General features: G+C 47.8%; 1 protein-coding gene across 9 annotated transcripts in view; it reads left to right on the top strand.

Moving 5' to 3' along the window:
* The window catches only part of mapk10 (mitogen-activated protein kinase 10), a 138,997-nt gene that overhangs the window by 55,885 nt on the left and 66,643 nt on the right, over nucleotides 1–16,469 (top strand). For 7 of the 9 annotated variants that reach the window (XM_055864484.1, XM_055864464.1, XM_055864513.1 and 4 more), the window contains exons 4-8: nucleotides 8,623–8,752; nucleotides 10,090–10,148; nucleotides 11,834–11,972; nucleotides 12,960–13,125; nucleotides 15,287–15,358. In XM_055864484.1, the coding sequence (XP_055720459.1) occupies nucleotides 8,623–8,752; nucleotides 10,090–10,148; nucleotides 11,834–11,972; nucleotides 12,960–13,125; nucleotides 15,287–15,358 (566 nt within the window). The remainder of the gene's footprint in view (nucleotides 1–8,622; nucleotides 8,753–10,089; nucleotides 10,149–11,833; nucleotides 11,973–12,959; nucleotides 13,126–15,286; nucleotides 15,359–16,469) is intronic. The other 2 variants (XM_055864494.1, XM_055864474.1) reach the window with 1 other exon arrangement.

Genomic DNA, 16,469 nt, shown 5'->3' with positions numbered 1-16,469 from the left:
CAGGCCTAAAACCTATGGGTGCAAACAACGTTTCTGTGATGGGCTCTTAGTGTCACAGCGGCGTGTATAAGTGGCAGAGGAAGTCAGGCGCAGGAGAGTCAAAATAGAGTGTAGCATGGAGTACTTTAATTAAAGTCCAAGTAATCTGCTCCATAACACTCACGGAAAAATATAATACAAATCTGGGTACGAAGACCCATCGCACACCTATACACAAACAACACAACACTTGACAACGAACAATCTCTGACAAACACATGAAGGGAAACAGAGGGTTAAATACACAACAGGTAATGAATGGGATTGACAACAGGTGTGTGGGAAGACAAGACAAAACCAATGGAAAATGAAAAATGGATCGATGATGGCTAGAAGACCGGTGAAGTCGACCGCCGAACACCGCCCGGACAAGGAGAGGCAACGACTTCGGCAGAAGTCGTGACATTACCCCCCCCCTGACGCGCGGCTCCAGCAGCGCGTCGACACCGGCCTCGGGGACGACCCGGAGGGCGAGGTGCAGGGCGATCCGGATGGAGGCGGTGGAATTCTTTTAACATGGAAGGATCTAAAACGTCCTCCACCGGAACCCAGCATCTCTCCTCCGGCCCGTACCCCTCCCAGTCCACGAGGTACTTAAGGCCCCTCGCCCGACGTCTCGAATCCAAAATGGATCGAATAGCGTACGCCGGGACCCCCTCGATGTCTAGAGGAGGCGGAGGAACTTCACGCACTTCAGCCTCCTGGAGCGGGCCAGCCACCACCGGCCTGAGGAGAGACACATGGAACGAGGGGTTAATACGGTAATTAGTGGGCAGTTGTAATCTATAACATACCTCGTTCACTCTCCTCAGGACTTTAAACGGCCCCACAAACCGCGGACACAGCTTCCGGCAGAGCAGGCGGAGGGGCAGGTTTCGGGTCGAGAGCCAGACCCTGTCCCCTGGTACGAACACCGGGGCCTCACTGCGGCGACGGTCTGCGCCAATTTTCTGGCGCCTTATGGCACGCTGAAGGTGGACGTGGGCTGCCTCCCAAGTTTCCTCAGCGTGCCGAAACCAATTGTCCACCGCAGGAGCTTCGGTCTGACTCTGATGCCAAGGAGCCAGAACCGGCTGATACCCTAATACACATTGAAAAGGGGTAAGGTTAGTGGAGGAGTGACGTAGCGAGTTCTGGGCTATCTCTGCCCAGGGCACGAACTTCGCCCACTCCCCTGGCCGGTCCTGGCAATAGGACCGCAGAAACCTGCCCACATCCTGGTTAACTCTCTCCACCTGCCCATTACTCTCGGGGTGAAAACCTGAGGTAAGACTAACCGAGATCCCCAGACGTTCCATGAACGCCTTCCAGACCCTTGACGTGAACTGGGGACCCCGATCAGACACTATATCCTCAGGCACCCCATAATGCCGGAAAACATGTGTAAACAGAGCCTCCGCAGCTTGTAAGGCCGTAGGGAGACCGGGCAAAGGGAGAAGACGACAGGACTTAGAGAACCGATCCACAACGACCAGGATCGTGGTGTAACCCTGTGAAGGTGGAAGATCAGTCACAAAATCCACTGACAGGTGCGACCACGGCCGTTGAGGAACGGGTAAAGGTAAAAGCTTACCTCTAGGCAGGTGTCTAGGAGCCTTGCACTGGGCGCACACCGAACAGGAGGAAACATAAATCCTCACGTCCTTAGCTAAAGTGGGCCACCAGTACCTCCCATCAAGACAGCGCATCGTCCGACCTATCCCAGGATGACCAGAGGAGGGTGATGTGTGAGCCCAATAGATCAATCGGTCGCGGACAGCAGACGGAACGTACAGACGACCAGCTGGACACTCAGGAGGAGAGGGCTCTGCACGTGACGCCCGCTCAATGTCCGCGTCCAGCTCCCACACTACTGGCGCCACCAAACACGACTCTGGGAGTATGGGAGTGGGATCCATGGGTCGCTCCTCTGTGTCATACAGCCGAGACAATGCGTCTGCCTTGACGTTCTGGGAGCCTGGTCTGTAAGTAAGCGTAAACACAAAACGAGTGAAAAACATGGCCCACCTTGCCTGGCGAGGATTTAGTCTCTTCGCCTGCCGGATGTACTCCAGATTGCGGTGGTCAGTCCAGATGAGAAAAGGGTGATTAGCCCCCTCAAGCCAATGCCTCCACACCTTCAAGGCTTTTACGACAGCTAACAGCTCTCGGTCCCCCACATCATAGTTACGCTCCGCCGGGCTGAGCCTCTTCGAAAAGAAAGCACAGGGGCGAAGCTTCGGTGGCACACCCGAACGCTGAGAGAGCACTGCTCCTATCCCAGCTTCGGATGCGTCCACCTCTACTATGAATGGCAAAGAGGGATCCGGATGAGCCAACACAGGCGCCGAGGTAAACAGAGCCTTCAGTTTACCAAAAGCCCTATTCGCCTCGGCCGACCACTGCAAGCGCACCGGTCCCCCCTTTAGCAGTGAGGTAATGGGAGCTGCAACCTGACCAAAACCCCGGATAAATCTCCGGTAGTAATTGGCAAAAACTAAAAAACGCTGCACCTCCTTTACCGTGGTTGGAGTCGGCCAATTACGCACGGCTGTAATGCGGTCGCTCTCCATCTCCACTCCTGATGTGGAAATCCGATGCCCTAGGAAGGAGATGGATTGTTGGAAGAACAAGCATTTCTCAGCCTTGACATATAAATCATGCTCCAACAGGCGACCAAGCACCCTGCGCACCAAGGACACATGCTCAGCGCGTGTAGCAGAGTATATCAAAATATCATCGATATACACCACTACACCCTGCCCGTTCAGGTCCCTGAAGATCTCATCTACAAACGATTGGAAGACTGATGGAGCATTCATCAACCCATATGGCATGACCAGGTACTCATAATGACCTGAGGTGGTGCTAAATGCCGTCTTCCACTCATCACCCCTCCTAATACGCACCAGATTGTACGCACTCCTGAGATCCAATTTTGTGAAGAAGCGGGCCCCGCGCATTGACTCCATTACTGTATTTATCAACGGTAGCGGGTAACTATATTTTACTGTGATTTTATTAAGGTCTCGATAATCAATGCACGGGCGTAAACCGCCATCCTTCTTCTTCACAAAAAAGAAACTCGAAGAGGCGGGTGAAATGGATGGCTTAATGAACCCCTGACGCAGGGATTCAGAGATATAATTATCCATAGCCACTGTCTCCGCTTGTGACAGGGGATACACGTGACTCCTGGGATATGCAGCGTCTACCAGGAGATCTATCGCACAATCCCCCTGTCGATGGGGTGGTAATTGAGTCGCCTTCTTTTTACAGAAGGCGAGTGCCAAATCGGCATATTCAGGGGGAATGCGCACGGTGGAGACCTGGTCTGGACTTTCCACCGTAGTAGCACCAACGGAAACCCCTAAACACCTCCCTGAGCACTCTCGCGACCACCCCGTGAGAGCCCTCTGTGGCCAAGAAACAGTGGGGTTATGACACGCTAACCAGGGTAGACCTAGCACCACAGAATACGCAGGGGAATCAATAAGGAAAAGACTAATCTTCTCCTTGTGACCCTCCTGCGTTATCATATTCAACGGTGCGGTGACCTCCCTGATAAAACCTGACCCTAATGGTCGACTATCTAAGGCATGAATAGGAACAGGCATATCCACAGACACAATAGGGAGCCCTAAACTACGAGCTAAATTTTTATTAATGAAATTTCCAGCCGCGCCTGAATCTACTAGCGCCTTATACTGGGACTGCAGGGAAAAATCCGGAAAAGTGACAGAGACAAACATAAGTGCAACAGAGGGCTCTGGATGAGAATGGTGCCTACTCACCTGGGGTGATGCCAGAGTGCCCTGCCTGCCTTCTCTATTCCCAGAGGAACCAACCCGGCACCGACCAGCAGTGTGATCTCTGCGACCATAGATGGTGCTCGAGCGGGAACCCCCTCCGGTCTCCCGGCGCACCGTCCCTCCCAATTCCATTGGTTCGGGAGAGAGGGTGCGAGAGGATGGAACAACCAGACCCCGATCTAGACGTCCACGAGTAGCCAGCATGTTGTCCAGCCTGATGGACATGTCCACCAGCTGGTCGAAGTTAAGGGTGGTGTCTCTACAGGCCAGCTCCCGACGGACGTCCTCGCGTAGGCTACAACGGTAATGGTCGATCAGGGCCCTGTCGCTCCATCCAGCGCCGGCAGCCAAGGTCCTAAACTCCAAAGCAAACTCCTGGGCACTCCTCGTCCCCTGCCTCAGATGATAGAGGAGCTCACCCGCCGTTTTTCCTTCGGGAGGATGGTCGAATACTCTCCTGAAATAAAGGGTGAACTCCTCAAAATGGTCCAACGCCGCATTCTCCTCTCTACACACAGCGCTGGCCCACTCCCGGGCTTTCCCGGTGAGGCATGAGACGAGGGCGGAACTCTTCTCCCGGTCGGATGGTACTGGGGAGACCGTGGCCAGATATAAGTTCAGTTTAAGGAGGAAACCCTGGCAGCCAGCAGTATCTCCGTTGTAACCCGTGGGTAGGGGTAAACGGATTTTGTTAGGTTCATGTGGGGAAAACGCGTTAGAGGTAAATCCCAGTTGTGGCAGTGGAGGCGCTGGAGAAACTCCCTGTCTCTCCCAGCGATCCATATTCTGAACAATGCGATCCATGATGGCGCTCAAACAGTCAATCTCCTTCGCTTGTTCCATAACGCACTTTTCCACCTCCATGGCCGTCGTGTCCTTTCCTGCTGACTTCATATATATTGGTCAGAGATTCTGTCACAGCGGCGTGTATAAATGGCAGAGGAAGTCAGGCGCAGGAGAGTCAAAATAGAGTGTAGCATGGAGTACTTTAATTAAAGTCCAAGTAATCTGCTCCATAACACTCACGGAAAAATATAATACAAATCTGGGTACGAAGACCCATCGCACACCTATACACAAACAACACAACACTTGACAACGAACAATCTCTGACAAACACATGAAGGGAAACAGAGGGTTAAATACACAACAGGTAATGAATGGGATTGACAACAGGTGTGTGGGAAGACAAGACAAAACCAATGGAAAATGAAAAATGGATCGATGATGGCTAGAAGACCGGTGAAGTCGACCGCCGAACACCGCCCGGACAAGGAGAGGCAACGACTTCGGCAGAAGTCGTGACACTTAGCCTGACAATAGACTCTTCCACCTTGACAAAAGGATAGTCTAATAGCTCGGGCTAGGTGTGAACAAAAATCCCCCCAATTTGCAATGTATTAAGTATTCTAAAGTTTTACATTTCTAACTACAAACATCATGCAACCACATAATGTTGGATAAAGCATATACTGTACAGTATTTCTTCATCAACATCTTTATGCTTTCATGAATAAAAGAATGATAAAAATACTCTTGAAAATGCAGATGTTTAATTTCAACTATCAGCAGGACAATAGACTCTGTTTTGACCAAGTAAATCTGCTCATGTTGTGTGTGTTAGATTATTTGTGACATTGTGGCATTTTAAGCATATCGAAGATAGAAGCCACTTCTTAATGAGTTCCGAGAGCCGATCTGTTATCCAATAATTAGTTTAATTGCCCGGTTGCTGTAGGTGTGAAAATCCCCCCAACTTGCAATGTATTCGAAGCTATAGTACTAAAGTAGTTTTACACAGTATCTATTCATCAACATCTTTCTGCTTTCGTTCATAAAATAACAATAAAAAAGACTTTAAAAATGCAGATGTTTATTTCAAGTACTGTACAGTACATCTCAGCTACATTTTAGTTGCACTTCCCCCCAGCTCCATGACCACGGGTTAAATCTTGCTGAGATGATCAATGTATTTGTCCGTTTCTCAAGCCAAAATGTCTTGATGGCCTTCACCTGTTCATCTTTGCTTGTAGGCTTGGCAGAGTTACGGATTAATTTTTCAGAATAAAGTAGGCTAATGAAGGCAACAAATTGTTGAACACCCAAAGTCATTCAATTGTTATAATAGGATTTTAAGCAATAGCCTACCCGCGTGTGGTCAACTATTTCAGCACCATTTCGCGCTGCTCTGAGACAAGCATGGGGACTGGTCTTGATTTTTATTTTCACTGAATCTCCGTTTGGGTATTGGTTAGACTACAATTAGGGTGTGGAAATGTTAAGATTATTTTCCTCTTCACCGGTCACGTTGTACAGAGCCATATTTTCCCAACGGAAACCCGGAGGGTTTTGTTTTTCTTGGATAGAAACACCATAATATTAATCAAATTAATTAAGGTAAATTTCTTAAAATCAATCCCATAAACTATGTTCTTACAAAAAAAGGTTTTAAAATTCTCTAGTACAGCCAATATTAAAAACAGTCAAATGCTTCTCAAAGATGCCCTCTGGTGGTCAAACTAGCACTAACTAGCATTAATGGCAACAATGGCTGACACTTAAATAACGTGCCATAGAATTCTGTGGCAACCCACAAGGTGTGCTGCAGTACGACGCAACTTTTAAAGGAAGAACCACTGTAAGGAGAGACACAGACAGGGAGGATAATAGACAGGGAGGATAACAGACAGGGAGGATAATAGACAGGGAGGATAATAGACAGGGATGATAACAGACAGGGAGGATAATAGACAGGGAGGATAATAGACAGGGAGGATAATAGACAGGGAGGATAACAGACAGGGAGGATAATATACAGGGAGGATAACAGACAGGGAGGATCATAGACAGGGAGGATAATAGACAGGGAGGATAATAGACAGGGAGGATAACAGACAGGGAGGATAATAGACAGGAAGGATAATAGACAGGGAGGATAATAGACAGGGAGGATAATAGACAGGGAGGATAATAGACAGGGAGGATAACAGACAGGGAGGATAATAGACAGGAAGGATAATAGACAGGGAGGATAATAGACAGGGAGGATAATAGACAGGGAGGATAATAGACAGGGAGGATAATAGACAGGGAGGATAATAGACAGGGAGGATAATAGACAGGGAGGATAATAGACAGGGATGATAACAGACAGGGAGGATAATAGACAGGGAGGATAATAGACAGGGAGGATAATAGACAGGGAGGATAATAGACAGGGAGGATAACAGACAGGGAGGATAATAGACAGGGAGGATAATAGACAGGGAGGATAACAGACAGGGAGGATAATAGACAGGGAGGATAATAGACAGGGAGGATAATAGACAGGGAGGATAACAGACAGGGAGGATAATATACAGGGAGGATAATAGACAGGGAGGATAATAGACAGGGAGGATAATAGACAGGGAGGATAACAGACAGGGAGGATAACAGACAGGGAGGATAACAGACAGGGAGGATAATAGACAGGGAGGATAATAGACAGGGAGGATAATAGACAGGGAGGATAACAGACAGGGAGGATAATAGACAGGGAGGATAGCAGTGCAGTCTTCTTGCCCCTCGACAGATGCTTTTAAAACCAGAGCTCTGATTTGATATCAGATCCTCTCTGTCCACACATAGATGCTCCGTCACTCTCTCTAACTCCTCTTTGCTTGTCATCACCTAGACAACAGCTGTCTGTGAATGATGACTAGGAAGTAATGGATGATATAACACTCAAGGGTTAAATATCGAACGCAATGTATTATTGTATATCTATGAGAATAGCCCGTCTTTGTATGACGTATCAGTGATATAACCTGACTGTTGACACCAGATGAGAGTTCACACTGTGACTGTGAATCTGAATCATTCATCATTCATCATTCAATTGATCATCATTCAATTGTTTACTATATGTGCAGGCTACACGCGACCTCTCAACGTAGTTATGGTAGACAATGTCCAACCTCAATCTCACCTCCAAATCTCCACTAACATGTGACACTGGCAGAGGCTGAAATCTGACCAGTAGCTCACCATGCGCCCGCTTTGTTTCAGTAACATCCTGAAACAATGTTGGTCATCTCTATTTCTTTGAGCACTTTTGTGAACACAGTGTATCAGCCATTTTGTGATTAGCAGCAGTGATTAGCAGCAGTTTGTATTTGAGCCAGGATCTGTAGAGTCACAGCGAGCACTGCAATGCAGTGCCTTAGACTGCTGTGCCTTTTGGGAGGCCCTCTTACTGTAGATGACCTGTTTTCTTACTGTAAATTACCTGTTTTCTCACTGTAGATGACCTGTTTTCTTACTGTAGATGACCTGTTTTCTTACTGTAGATGACCTGTTTTCTTACTGTAGATGACCTGTTTTCTTACTGTAGATGACCTGTTTTCTTACTGTAGATGACCTGTTTTCTTACTGTAAATGACCTGTTTTCTTACTGTAGATGACCTGTTTTCTTACTGTAGATGACCTGTTTTCTTACTGTAGATGACCTGTTTTCTCACTGTAGATGACCTGTTTTCTTACTGTAAATGACCTGTTTTCTCACTGTAAATGACCTGTTTTCTCACTGTAGATTACCTGTTTTCTTACTGTAGATTACCTGTTTTCTTACTGTAAATGACCTGTTTTCTTACTGTAGATTACCTGTTTTCTTACTGTAGATTACCTGTTTTCTCACGTACAAATAGAACAAATAGCTACTGTAGAACAAACAAAGCCCCTTGGAGCATGGCAATTTGACTGGTACAATGACATAGTTCTAATTCTCTGTTTTCTGCTGTGCTCTCTGCAGTGCCGGGTACGATGCGGTCCTCGACAGGAACGTGGCCATCAAGAAGCTCAGCAGACCCTTTCAGAACCAGACCCATGCCAAGAGGGCATACAGGGAACTGGTGCTCATGAAATGTGTCAATCACAAAAACGTGAGTTACAATGTTATGTCTCGTTTAAGCAAATAACAAGATGTGTGTGTGTGTGTGTGTTTGTGTCTCTGTGTGTGTGTGTGTGTGGTTGTATTATTCAAATCAAAGTTTATTTGTTACATACGCAGAATACAACAGGTGTAGTAGACCTTACAGTGAAATGCTTACTTACAGGCTCTAACCAATAGCGCAAAAAAAGGTATTAGGTGAACAAGAGGTAGGTAAATAAATAAAACAACAGTACAAAGACAGTGAAAAATAACAGTAGCGAGGCTATTTACTGTAGCGAGGCTATAACAGTAGCGAGGCTATTTACAGTAGCGAGGCTATAACAGTAGCGAGGCTATTTACAGTAGCGAGGCTATAACAGTAGCGAGGCTATTTACAGTAGCGAGGCTATAACAGTAGCGAGGCTATTTACAGTAGCGAGGCTATAACAGTAGCGAGGCTATATACAGGCACCGGTTAGTCAGGCTGATTGAGGTAGTATGTACATGTAGATATGGTTAAAGTGACTATGCATATATGATGAACAGAGACTAGCAGTAGCGTAAAAGAGGGGTTGGCGGGTGGCGGGACACAATGCAGATAGCCCGGTTAGCCAATGTGCGGGGGCACTGGTTGGTCGGGCCAATTGAGGTAGTATGTACATGAATGTATAGTTAAAGTGACTATGCACATATGATAAACAGAGAGTTGCAGCAGCGTAAAAGAGGGGTTGGGGGGGGGGGGGGGGCACACAATGCAAATAGTCCGGGTAGCCATCTGATTACCTGTTCAGGAGTCTTATGGCTTTGGGGTAAAAACTGTTGAGAAGCCTTTTTGTCCTAGACTTGGCACTCCGGTACCGCTTGCCATGCGGTAGTAGAGAGATCAGTCTATGACTGGGGTGGCTGGGGTCTTTGACAATTTTTTAGAGCCTTTCTCTGACACCGCCTGGTGTAGAGGTCCTGGATGGCAGGCAGCTTAGCCCCAATGATGTACTGGGGCCGTACGCACTACCCCCCGTAGTGCCCTGTTGCGGTGGGAGGCCGAGCAATTTCCGTACCAGGAAGTGATGCAACCAGTCAGGATTTTTGCCTTTGTTTTTTATTTTGCCTTTGTCCATAGAAATCCCCTTTTTTACTTTAACCTCCCAGTCACTGCAGTGTGGTGCTGCATCATTATGGAGCCTTTAAAAAAAATATGTCAATAGCTGTTAATGTTGTAGCTTACTTACTGTACATAGACTGGAACATTAACCTGAGACTGAATGTTGCCCCAGTTTTCTCTCTGTTTGTCCCTCTCTTTCAGATCATCAGTTTATTAAATGTTTTGTTTCTATCCATCTCTTTCAGATCATCAGTTTATTAAATGTTTTCACACCACAGAAATCATTAGAAGACTTCCAGGATGTGTAAGTACCAATAAACTTTCAGAGGAAAAATGAACAATTGTGAGATCACTCAGAGAGCATGCAGGGAAAACCGTGTTTTCATTTAATCGGACTTTTAATGTGACATATTTCAAAATTGAACACATCAACAACTGCCTCCCAAGAAGCATCGTTACCTATCGCATCACAAAAGCTTGGAGATCAGAGGAAGGGAAACAACTACTTCAAGGTCTCCGAGCGAATGACGTCACCGTTTGAAACGCTACAAGCGCGCACCGCTAACTAGCTAGCCATTTCACACTGGTTACATCAGGACATTGAGATGAGATGAATAGATGGTAACGAACACGATGACGGCCATGAATCAACGGAGTGGCTGCGGTTCTGGATTTTCCGGAAACCGGATTTTTCGTGTCTAAATATACGGTTGTTTGTGCTCGTGTGTCAGATTTTTTAAAATGTAGCTGCTGCCCCCTCCTTGATGAACGCCATTGTCTGGTGTAGCCTACAAAACTGCCTGTTGTACACAGAAGAACTGATCAACATGTTCGTACAAACTCCCAATGCAAAACTCAATGAGGAGTTACATGCAAGTATCTCGACAGCATATCAGACGCAAGCAAGACACAGACACGCAACGTAGCCTAATTAGCGATTTAAAGTTGTTTTTTAATTATCATTGCAAACATTGGCTAAGCAGGAGGCAGACAGTCAAAGTAGTAGTGTTATTTTTCAGCAACTCTGGCTACGATATGGCAGCAACTATAAAGATTAGCCGTCATCATCACAAAAAAAAAGATGATTGTTTTTTTGCTCCAATGCAACGTGTAGGGACTGCATTCTGCTTGTGCCACTGCAATATCGATTACGACAAGACAGAGAAGGTACTGGCCTTCATAATGGCCTTGAATGTTTTTTATTTCAGCTGTTCAGAAATATGAGGCTGAGACACAGGCTACATCATCATGGTTCAGAAGGGTCTCCCGAGTGGCGCAGCGGTCTAAGGCACCGCATTGCAGTGCTAGAGGCATCACGACAGATCCTGGTTCGTTCCCAGGCTGTGTCACAACTGGCCTCGATCGGGACCACCCATAGGGTGGGGTACAATTGGCCCAGTGTTGTCTGAGTTAGGGGAGGGTTTGGCCGGGGGGGTGTAGGCCGTCATTGTAAAGAAGAATTTGTTCTTAACTGACTTGTCTAGTTAAATAAAGGGTCAATTAAATAAGAGGCTGAGTAAAGACACGCGTGTGCAGAAAAGTGATTCAGATGCTTATCTTTGAGAAAAAGGTTTCCAGAAGGGAACTCTGTATTCGCAGCCCCGGCCTTAATACAAAAAAGACTATGTAGAATCCCATTGATGCTCTGGCACTGCACAGTAGTGTCCATTGTGTTGAGAAGAGATGAGACGGAGGACAGAGAGGAGTAGAAGAGAAAGGAGTGAGAGGCAGAATGATAGATTAAACTAGAGCCTCTTGTGTTTAAAGGATCTCACTTCAGGTCATGTAGGCCTATTTCTTCTTCTTCATTCTGGATATTATTTCACTACTTTCCCGCCATATTCAGATGCCGACTCAGGGTGATTACTACTAGTTGTGAAAACATGTCTATCTGTTTTGGAGCTCTAACTTTTAGATCTGTCTGGCCCGAAGTAGATCCATCACCACGGTACCCCACGTCTCTTCTTACTAACAGTGTCACTCTGTCAGGTACCTGTGTATGGAGCTGATGGATGCCAACCTGTGCCAGGTGATCCAGATGGAGCTGGACCATGAGAGAATGTCTTACCTGCTCTACCAGATGCTGTGTGGAATCAAACATCTGCACTCCGCTGGCATCATTCACAGGGTGAGATGGCGTGTGTGTGTGTGTGTGTGTGTGTGTGTGTGTGTGTGTGTGTGTGTGTGTGTGTGTGTGTGTGTGTGTGTGTGTGTGTGTGTGTGTGTGTGTGTGTGTGTGTGTGTGTGTGTGTGTGTGTGTGTGTGTGTGGCATCAAACACCTGCACTCCGCGGGCATCATTCACAGAGTGAGATGGCCTCTCTCTGTGTGTGTGTGTGTGTCTGTCTGTGTGTGTGGCATCAAACACCTGCACTCCGTGGGCATCATTCACAGGGTGAGATGACTTCCGTTGTAGAAATATAATAAATAGAATGTAATTCTATGACTCCCAAATGGTGCAGGGGTCTAAGGCTAGCTGTGGCACTAGAGATCTTGGTTAGAGTCCAGGCTCTGTCGCAGCCGGCAGCGACCTGTAGACCCATGGGGCGACGCACAATTGGCCCAGGGTCGTCTGGGTTATGGGAGGGTTTGGCCGGCAGGGATGTTCTTGTCCCATCGCGCACTAGCGACTCCTATGGCAGGCCAGGCGCAGTGCACGCTAACACGGTCGCCAGGTGTACGTTGTTTCCTCCGACACATTGGTGCGGCTGGCTTCCGGGTTAAGCGAGCAGTGTGTCAAGAAGCAGTGTGGATTGGCTGGGTTGTGTTTCAGAGGACGCATGGCTCTCAACCTTCGCCTCTCCCGAGTCCATAGGGGAGTTGCAGCGATGGGACAAGACTGTAACTACCAATTGGATAAAACAAAATTGTGGAGAAAAATTAATGTAATTCTATTTCTATGTCCTTTTTCACATATGAAACAGGACTTTAATCATGCTGAACATTACACTGCTTATAGCCCAGTGGGCAAAGCTGATGGAAATGACATCATTGCAACTGCCTCTGCCTGCTGTGATATGCCATCTGTGGACATTTAAACATACTATAGTACCTAGCACCACCTATTAAAGTTTTACCTCAGTAACCCTCATGTCTTGTTGTTGCTTTCCCCAAAGGACCTGAAACCTAGCAATATAGTGGTGAAATCTGATTGTACGCTGAAGATCCTGGACTTTGGCTTGGCTAGGACTGCAGGCACCAGCTTCATGATGACCCCGTACGTGGTGACGCGGTACTACAGAGCCCCAGAGGTCATCCTGGGCATGGGGTACAAAGAGAACGGTAAGTCAGGTTCTAGAGGGGGTTATGGTGTTCTGACACTGTAACATGCTACTGCTGGGATGTATTCTAATACTTTAAGATGTGTTCTAATAGTTTAAAATGTGTTCTAATACTTTAAGATGTGTTCTAATACTTTAAGATGTGTTCTAATAGTTTAAAATGTGTTCTAATACTTTAAGATGTGTTCTAATACTTTAAGATGTGTTCTAATAGTTTAAGATGTGTTCTAATACTTTAAGATGTGTTCTAATACTTTAAGATGTGTTCTAATACTTTAAGATGTGTTCTAATAGTTTAAGATGTGTTCTAATACTTTAAGATGTGTTCTAATACTTTAAGATGTGTTCTAATACTTTAAGATGTGTTCTAATACTTTAAGATGTGTTCTAATACTTTAAGATGTGTTCTAATACTTTAACTAACCCACGGACTCCTCAGGTGTGGTAGTGTAACGTCTTCTTTATGACCCTAAGTTAGAATAAGTCTACAGTCAGTGGTCTGTAGACAGCAGGGGCCTCTGACAGCCTCTCTACATCATAGAGTAAATACGTGCTTAGATAAACCACAAGCAGTGGTGAGTGGGTAACCTTGGCTCTACGCTCATGAATACACTACTAGACGGAGGCCTGTAGGGTGAGAGGCCGGGAGGTGAGGCCATGTATTTCCTGCCACCAGCCAAGCCCCAGCAGACTGGCTTCTTCTGTCTCTCTCTTCATTAATGGAATAGTAATTTGTCTGCGTGCTACGTCTCTGACTAATTATAGTCTGAATAACCAACCGCCTCTTTCCCACGCTCTCTGTCAACAACATCTCTTTCTCAATTCCTCTTTCCTTGATTTCTCACATATATGATGTATCCTATCCTTGCCACCTTCTCAAAACGCATTGGAGGAGAACTTGAGGGTTCCGAGGGGAGTGACCGAGGGGAGGGTTCCGAGGGGAGGGACCTAGGGGAGGGTTCCGAGGGGAGGGTTCCGAGGGGAGGATACCGAGGGGAGGGTTCAGAGGGGAGGGACCTAGGGGAGGGTTCAGAGGGGAGGGACCTAGGGGAGGGTTCCGAGGGGAGGATACCGAGGGGAGGGTTCAGAGGGGAGGGACCTAGGGGAGGGTTCCGAGGGGAGGGGCCTAGGGGAGGGTTCCGAGGGGAGGGACCTAGGGGAGGGTTCCGTGGGGAGGGACCTAGGGGAGGGTTCCGAGGGGAGGGACCTAGGGGAGGGTTCCGAGGGGAGGGACCTAGGGGAGGGTTCCGTGGGGAGGGACCTAGGGGAGGGTTCCGTGGGGAGGGTTCCGTGGGGAGGATACCGAGGGGAGGGTTCAGAGGGGAGGGACCTAGGGGAGGGTTCCGAGGGGAGGGTTCCGAGGGGAGGATACCGAGGGGAGGGTTCAGAGGGGAGGGACCTAGGGGAGGGTTCCGAGGGGAGGGACCTAGGGGAGGGTTCCGAGGGGAGGGTTCCGTGGGGAGGGACCTAGGGGAGGGTTCCGTGGGGAGAGACCTAGGGGAGGGTTCTGAGGGGGCGACCTAAGGGAGGGTTCCGAGGGGAGGGACCTAGGGGAGGATTCCGAGGGTAGGGACCTAGTGGAGGGTTCCGAGGGGAGGGACCTAGGGGAGGGTTCCGAGGGGAGGGACCTAGGGGAGGGTTCCGAGGGGAGGGAGCTAGGGGAGGGTTTCCCGAGGGGGGGGAGCTAGGCGAGGGTTTCCCGAGGGGAGGGACCTAGGGGAGGGTTCTGAGGGGAGGGACCTAGGGGAGGGTTCCGAGGGAGGGACCTAGGGGAGGGTTACGAGGGGTGGGAGCTAGGGGAGGGTTTCCCGAGGGGAGGGAGCTAGGGGAGGGTTCCGAGGGGAGGGACCTAGGGGAGGGTTCCGAGGGGAGGGACCTAGAGGAGGATTCCGAGGGGAGGGACCTAGGGGAGGGTTCCGAGGGGAGGGACCTAGAGGAGGGTTCCGAGGGGAGGGACCTAGGGGAGGGTTCCGAGGGGAGGGACCTAGAGGAGGATTCCGAGGGGAGGGACTTAGGGACCTTGGATCTTCACGTCTAATACGTTTTGATAAAGAGGCGAGGAGAAAGGATGCAGGGAAAGAGGAACTGAGAAAGAGCCTACGGTTTTCTTTTCTAATGCTAACCTCTGACTTATCTCTCACTCTCTGTCTCTGTACCTGCAGTGGATATATGGTCGGTGGGGTGCATTATGGGAGAAATGGTGCGTCACAAAATTCTGTTCCCTGGCCGGGACTGTATCCTTACTTACTAAGACAAGATAATATACATAATGTCAGTTGATCTTGATCAAAGAATAAGGCCAGCATTCAATCCAATCTGCTATAGCGCAGGGCACAATACTGCTGACAATACATATTTTAAAGGCTATTTCCCCCAACATTCGCAGCGATCGCTTTCGTGGTAAACGCTGCGCAAGCGTAAATTACCCATAATAGTCTGTTACTGTGCTTTAATATGCCATTCTTTGAATCCCGGTCTAAGATTTGTGCCTGTAAAATGTGGACGAACAGGTATTTAATAAGTGATTTGTATCAAAATAAAGGAAGTAGAGTACGTACATCAAATCCTACCATTGGCCCAATTCTTTATACATGTATTTTTAGATGATTCTTCTCAGACTCTCTGAAGGTGAATCGATACCTGTCCTGTCCCCATCTGTTAGGTACTGACCTGTTCTCCTCTGTTAGGGACTGTCCTGTCCCCATATGTTAGGTACTGACCTGTTCTCCTCTGTTAGGTACTGTCCTGTCCTCCTCTGTTAGGTACTGACCTTTTCTCCTCTGTTAGGTACTGTCCTGTCCCCATATGTTAGGTACTGACCTGTTCTCCTCTGTTAGGGACTGTCCTGTCACCATATGTTAGGTACTGACCTGTTCTCCTCTGTTAGGGACTGTCCTGTCCCCATATGTTAGGTACTGACCTGTTCTCCTCTGTTAGGTACTGACCTGTCCTCCTCTGTTAGGTACTGGCCTGTCCTCCTCTGTTAGGTACTGGCCTGTCCCCATCTGTTAGGTACTGGCCTGTCCTCCTCTGTTAGGTACTGGGCTGTTCTCTCTGAAGGTGAATTGACACCTGACCTGTCCTCCTCTGTTAGGTACTGGCCTGTCCTCCTCTGTTAGGTACTGGCCTGTCCTCCTCTGTTAGGTACTGGGCTGTTGTAGGTCTAGTGACTCTAACTAACTTGGCTGACTTCATAATAACTCTAATATTTCCATACTTTTATTATTAATTCACCATCTAATACATTAATTAACCTCTCTAAAAAGTTCTGTGTGTAATATTAACAAATTGCTTAATGTACGTTCTTACCAAGAAAGACATTATCCATCCTGTTTTCAACCTCTT

The sequence above is a fragment of the Salvelinus fontinalis genome, chromosome 2 (assembly GCF_029448725.1).
Source record: "Salvelinus fontinalis isolate EN_2023a chromosome 2, ASM2944872v1, whole genome shotgun sequence".
Taxonomy (NCBI): Eukaryota; Metazoa; Chordata; class Actinopteri; order Salmoniformes; family Salmonidae; genus Salvelinus; species Salvelinus fontinalis.
The sequence above is the reverse complement of the archived record's forward strand: the minus strand, read 5'-3'. Positions and strand labels throughout refer to the sequence as shown.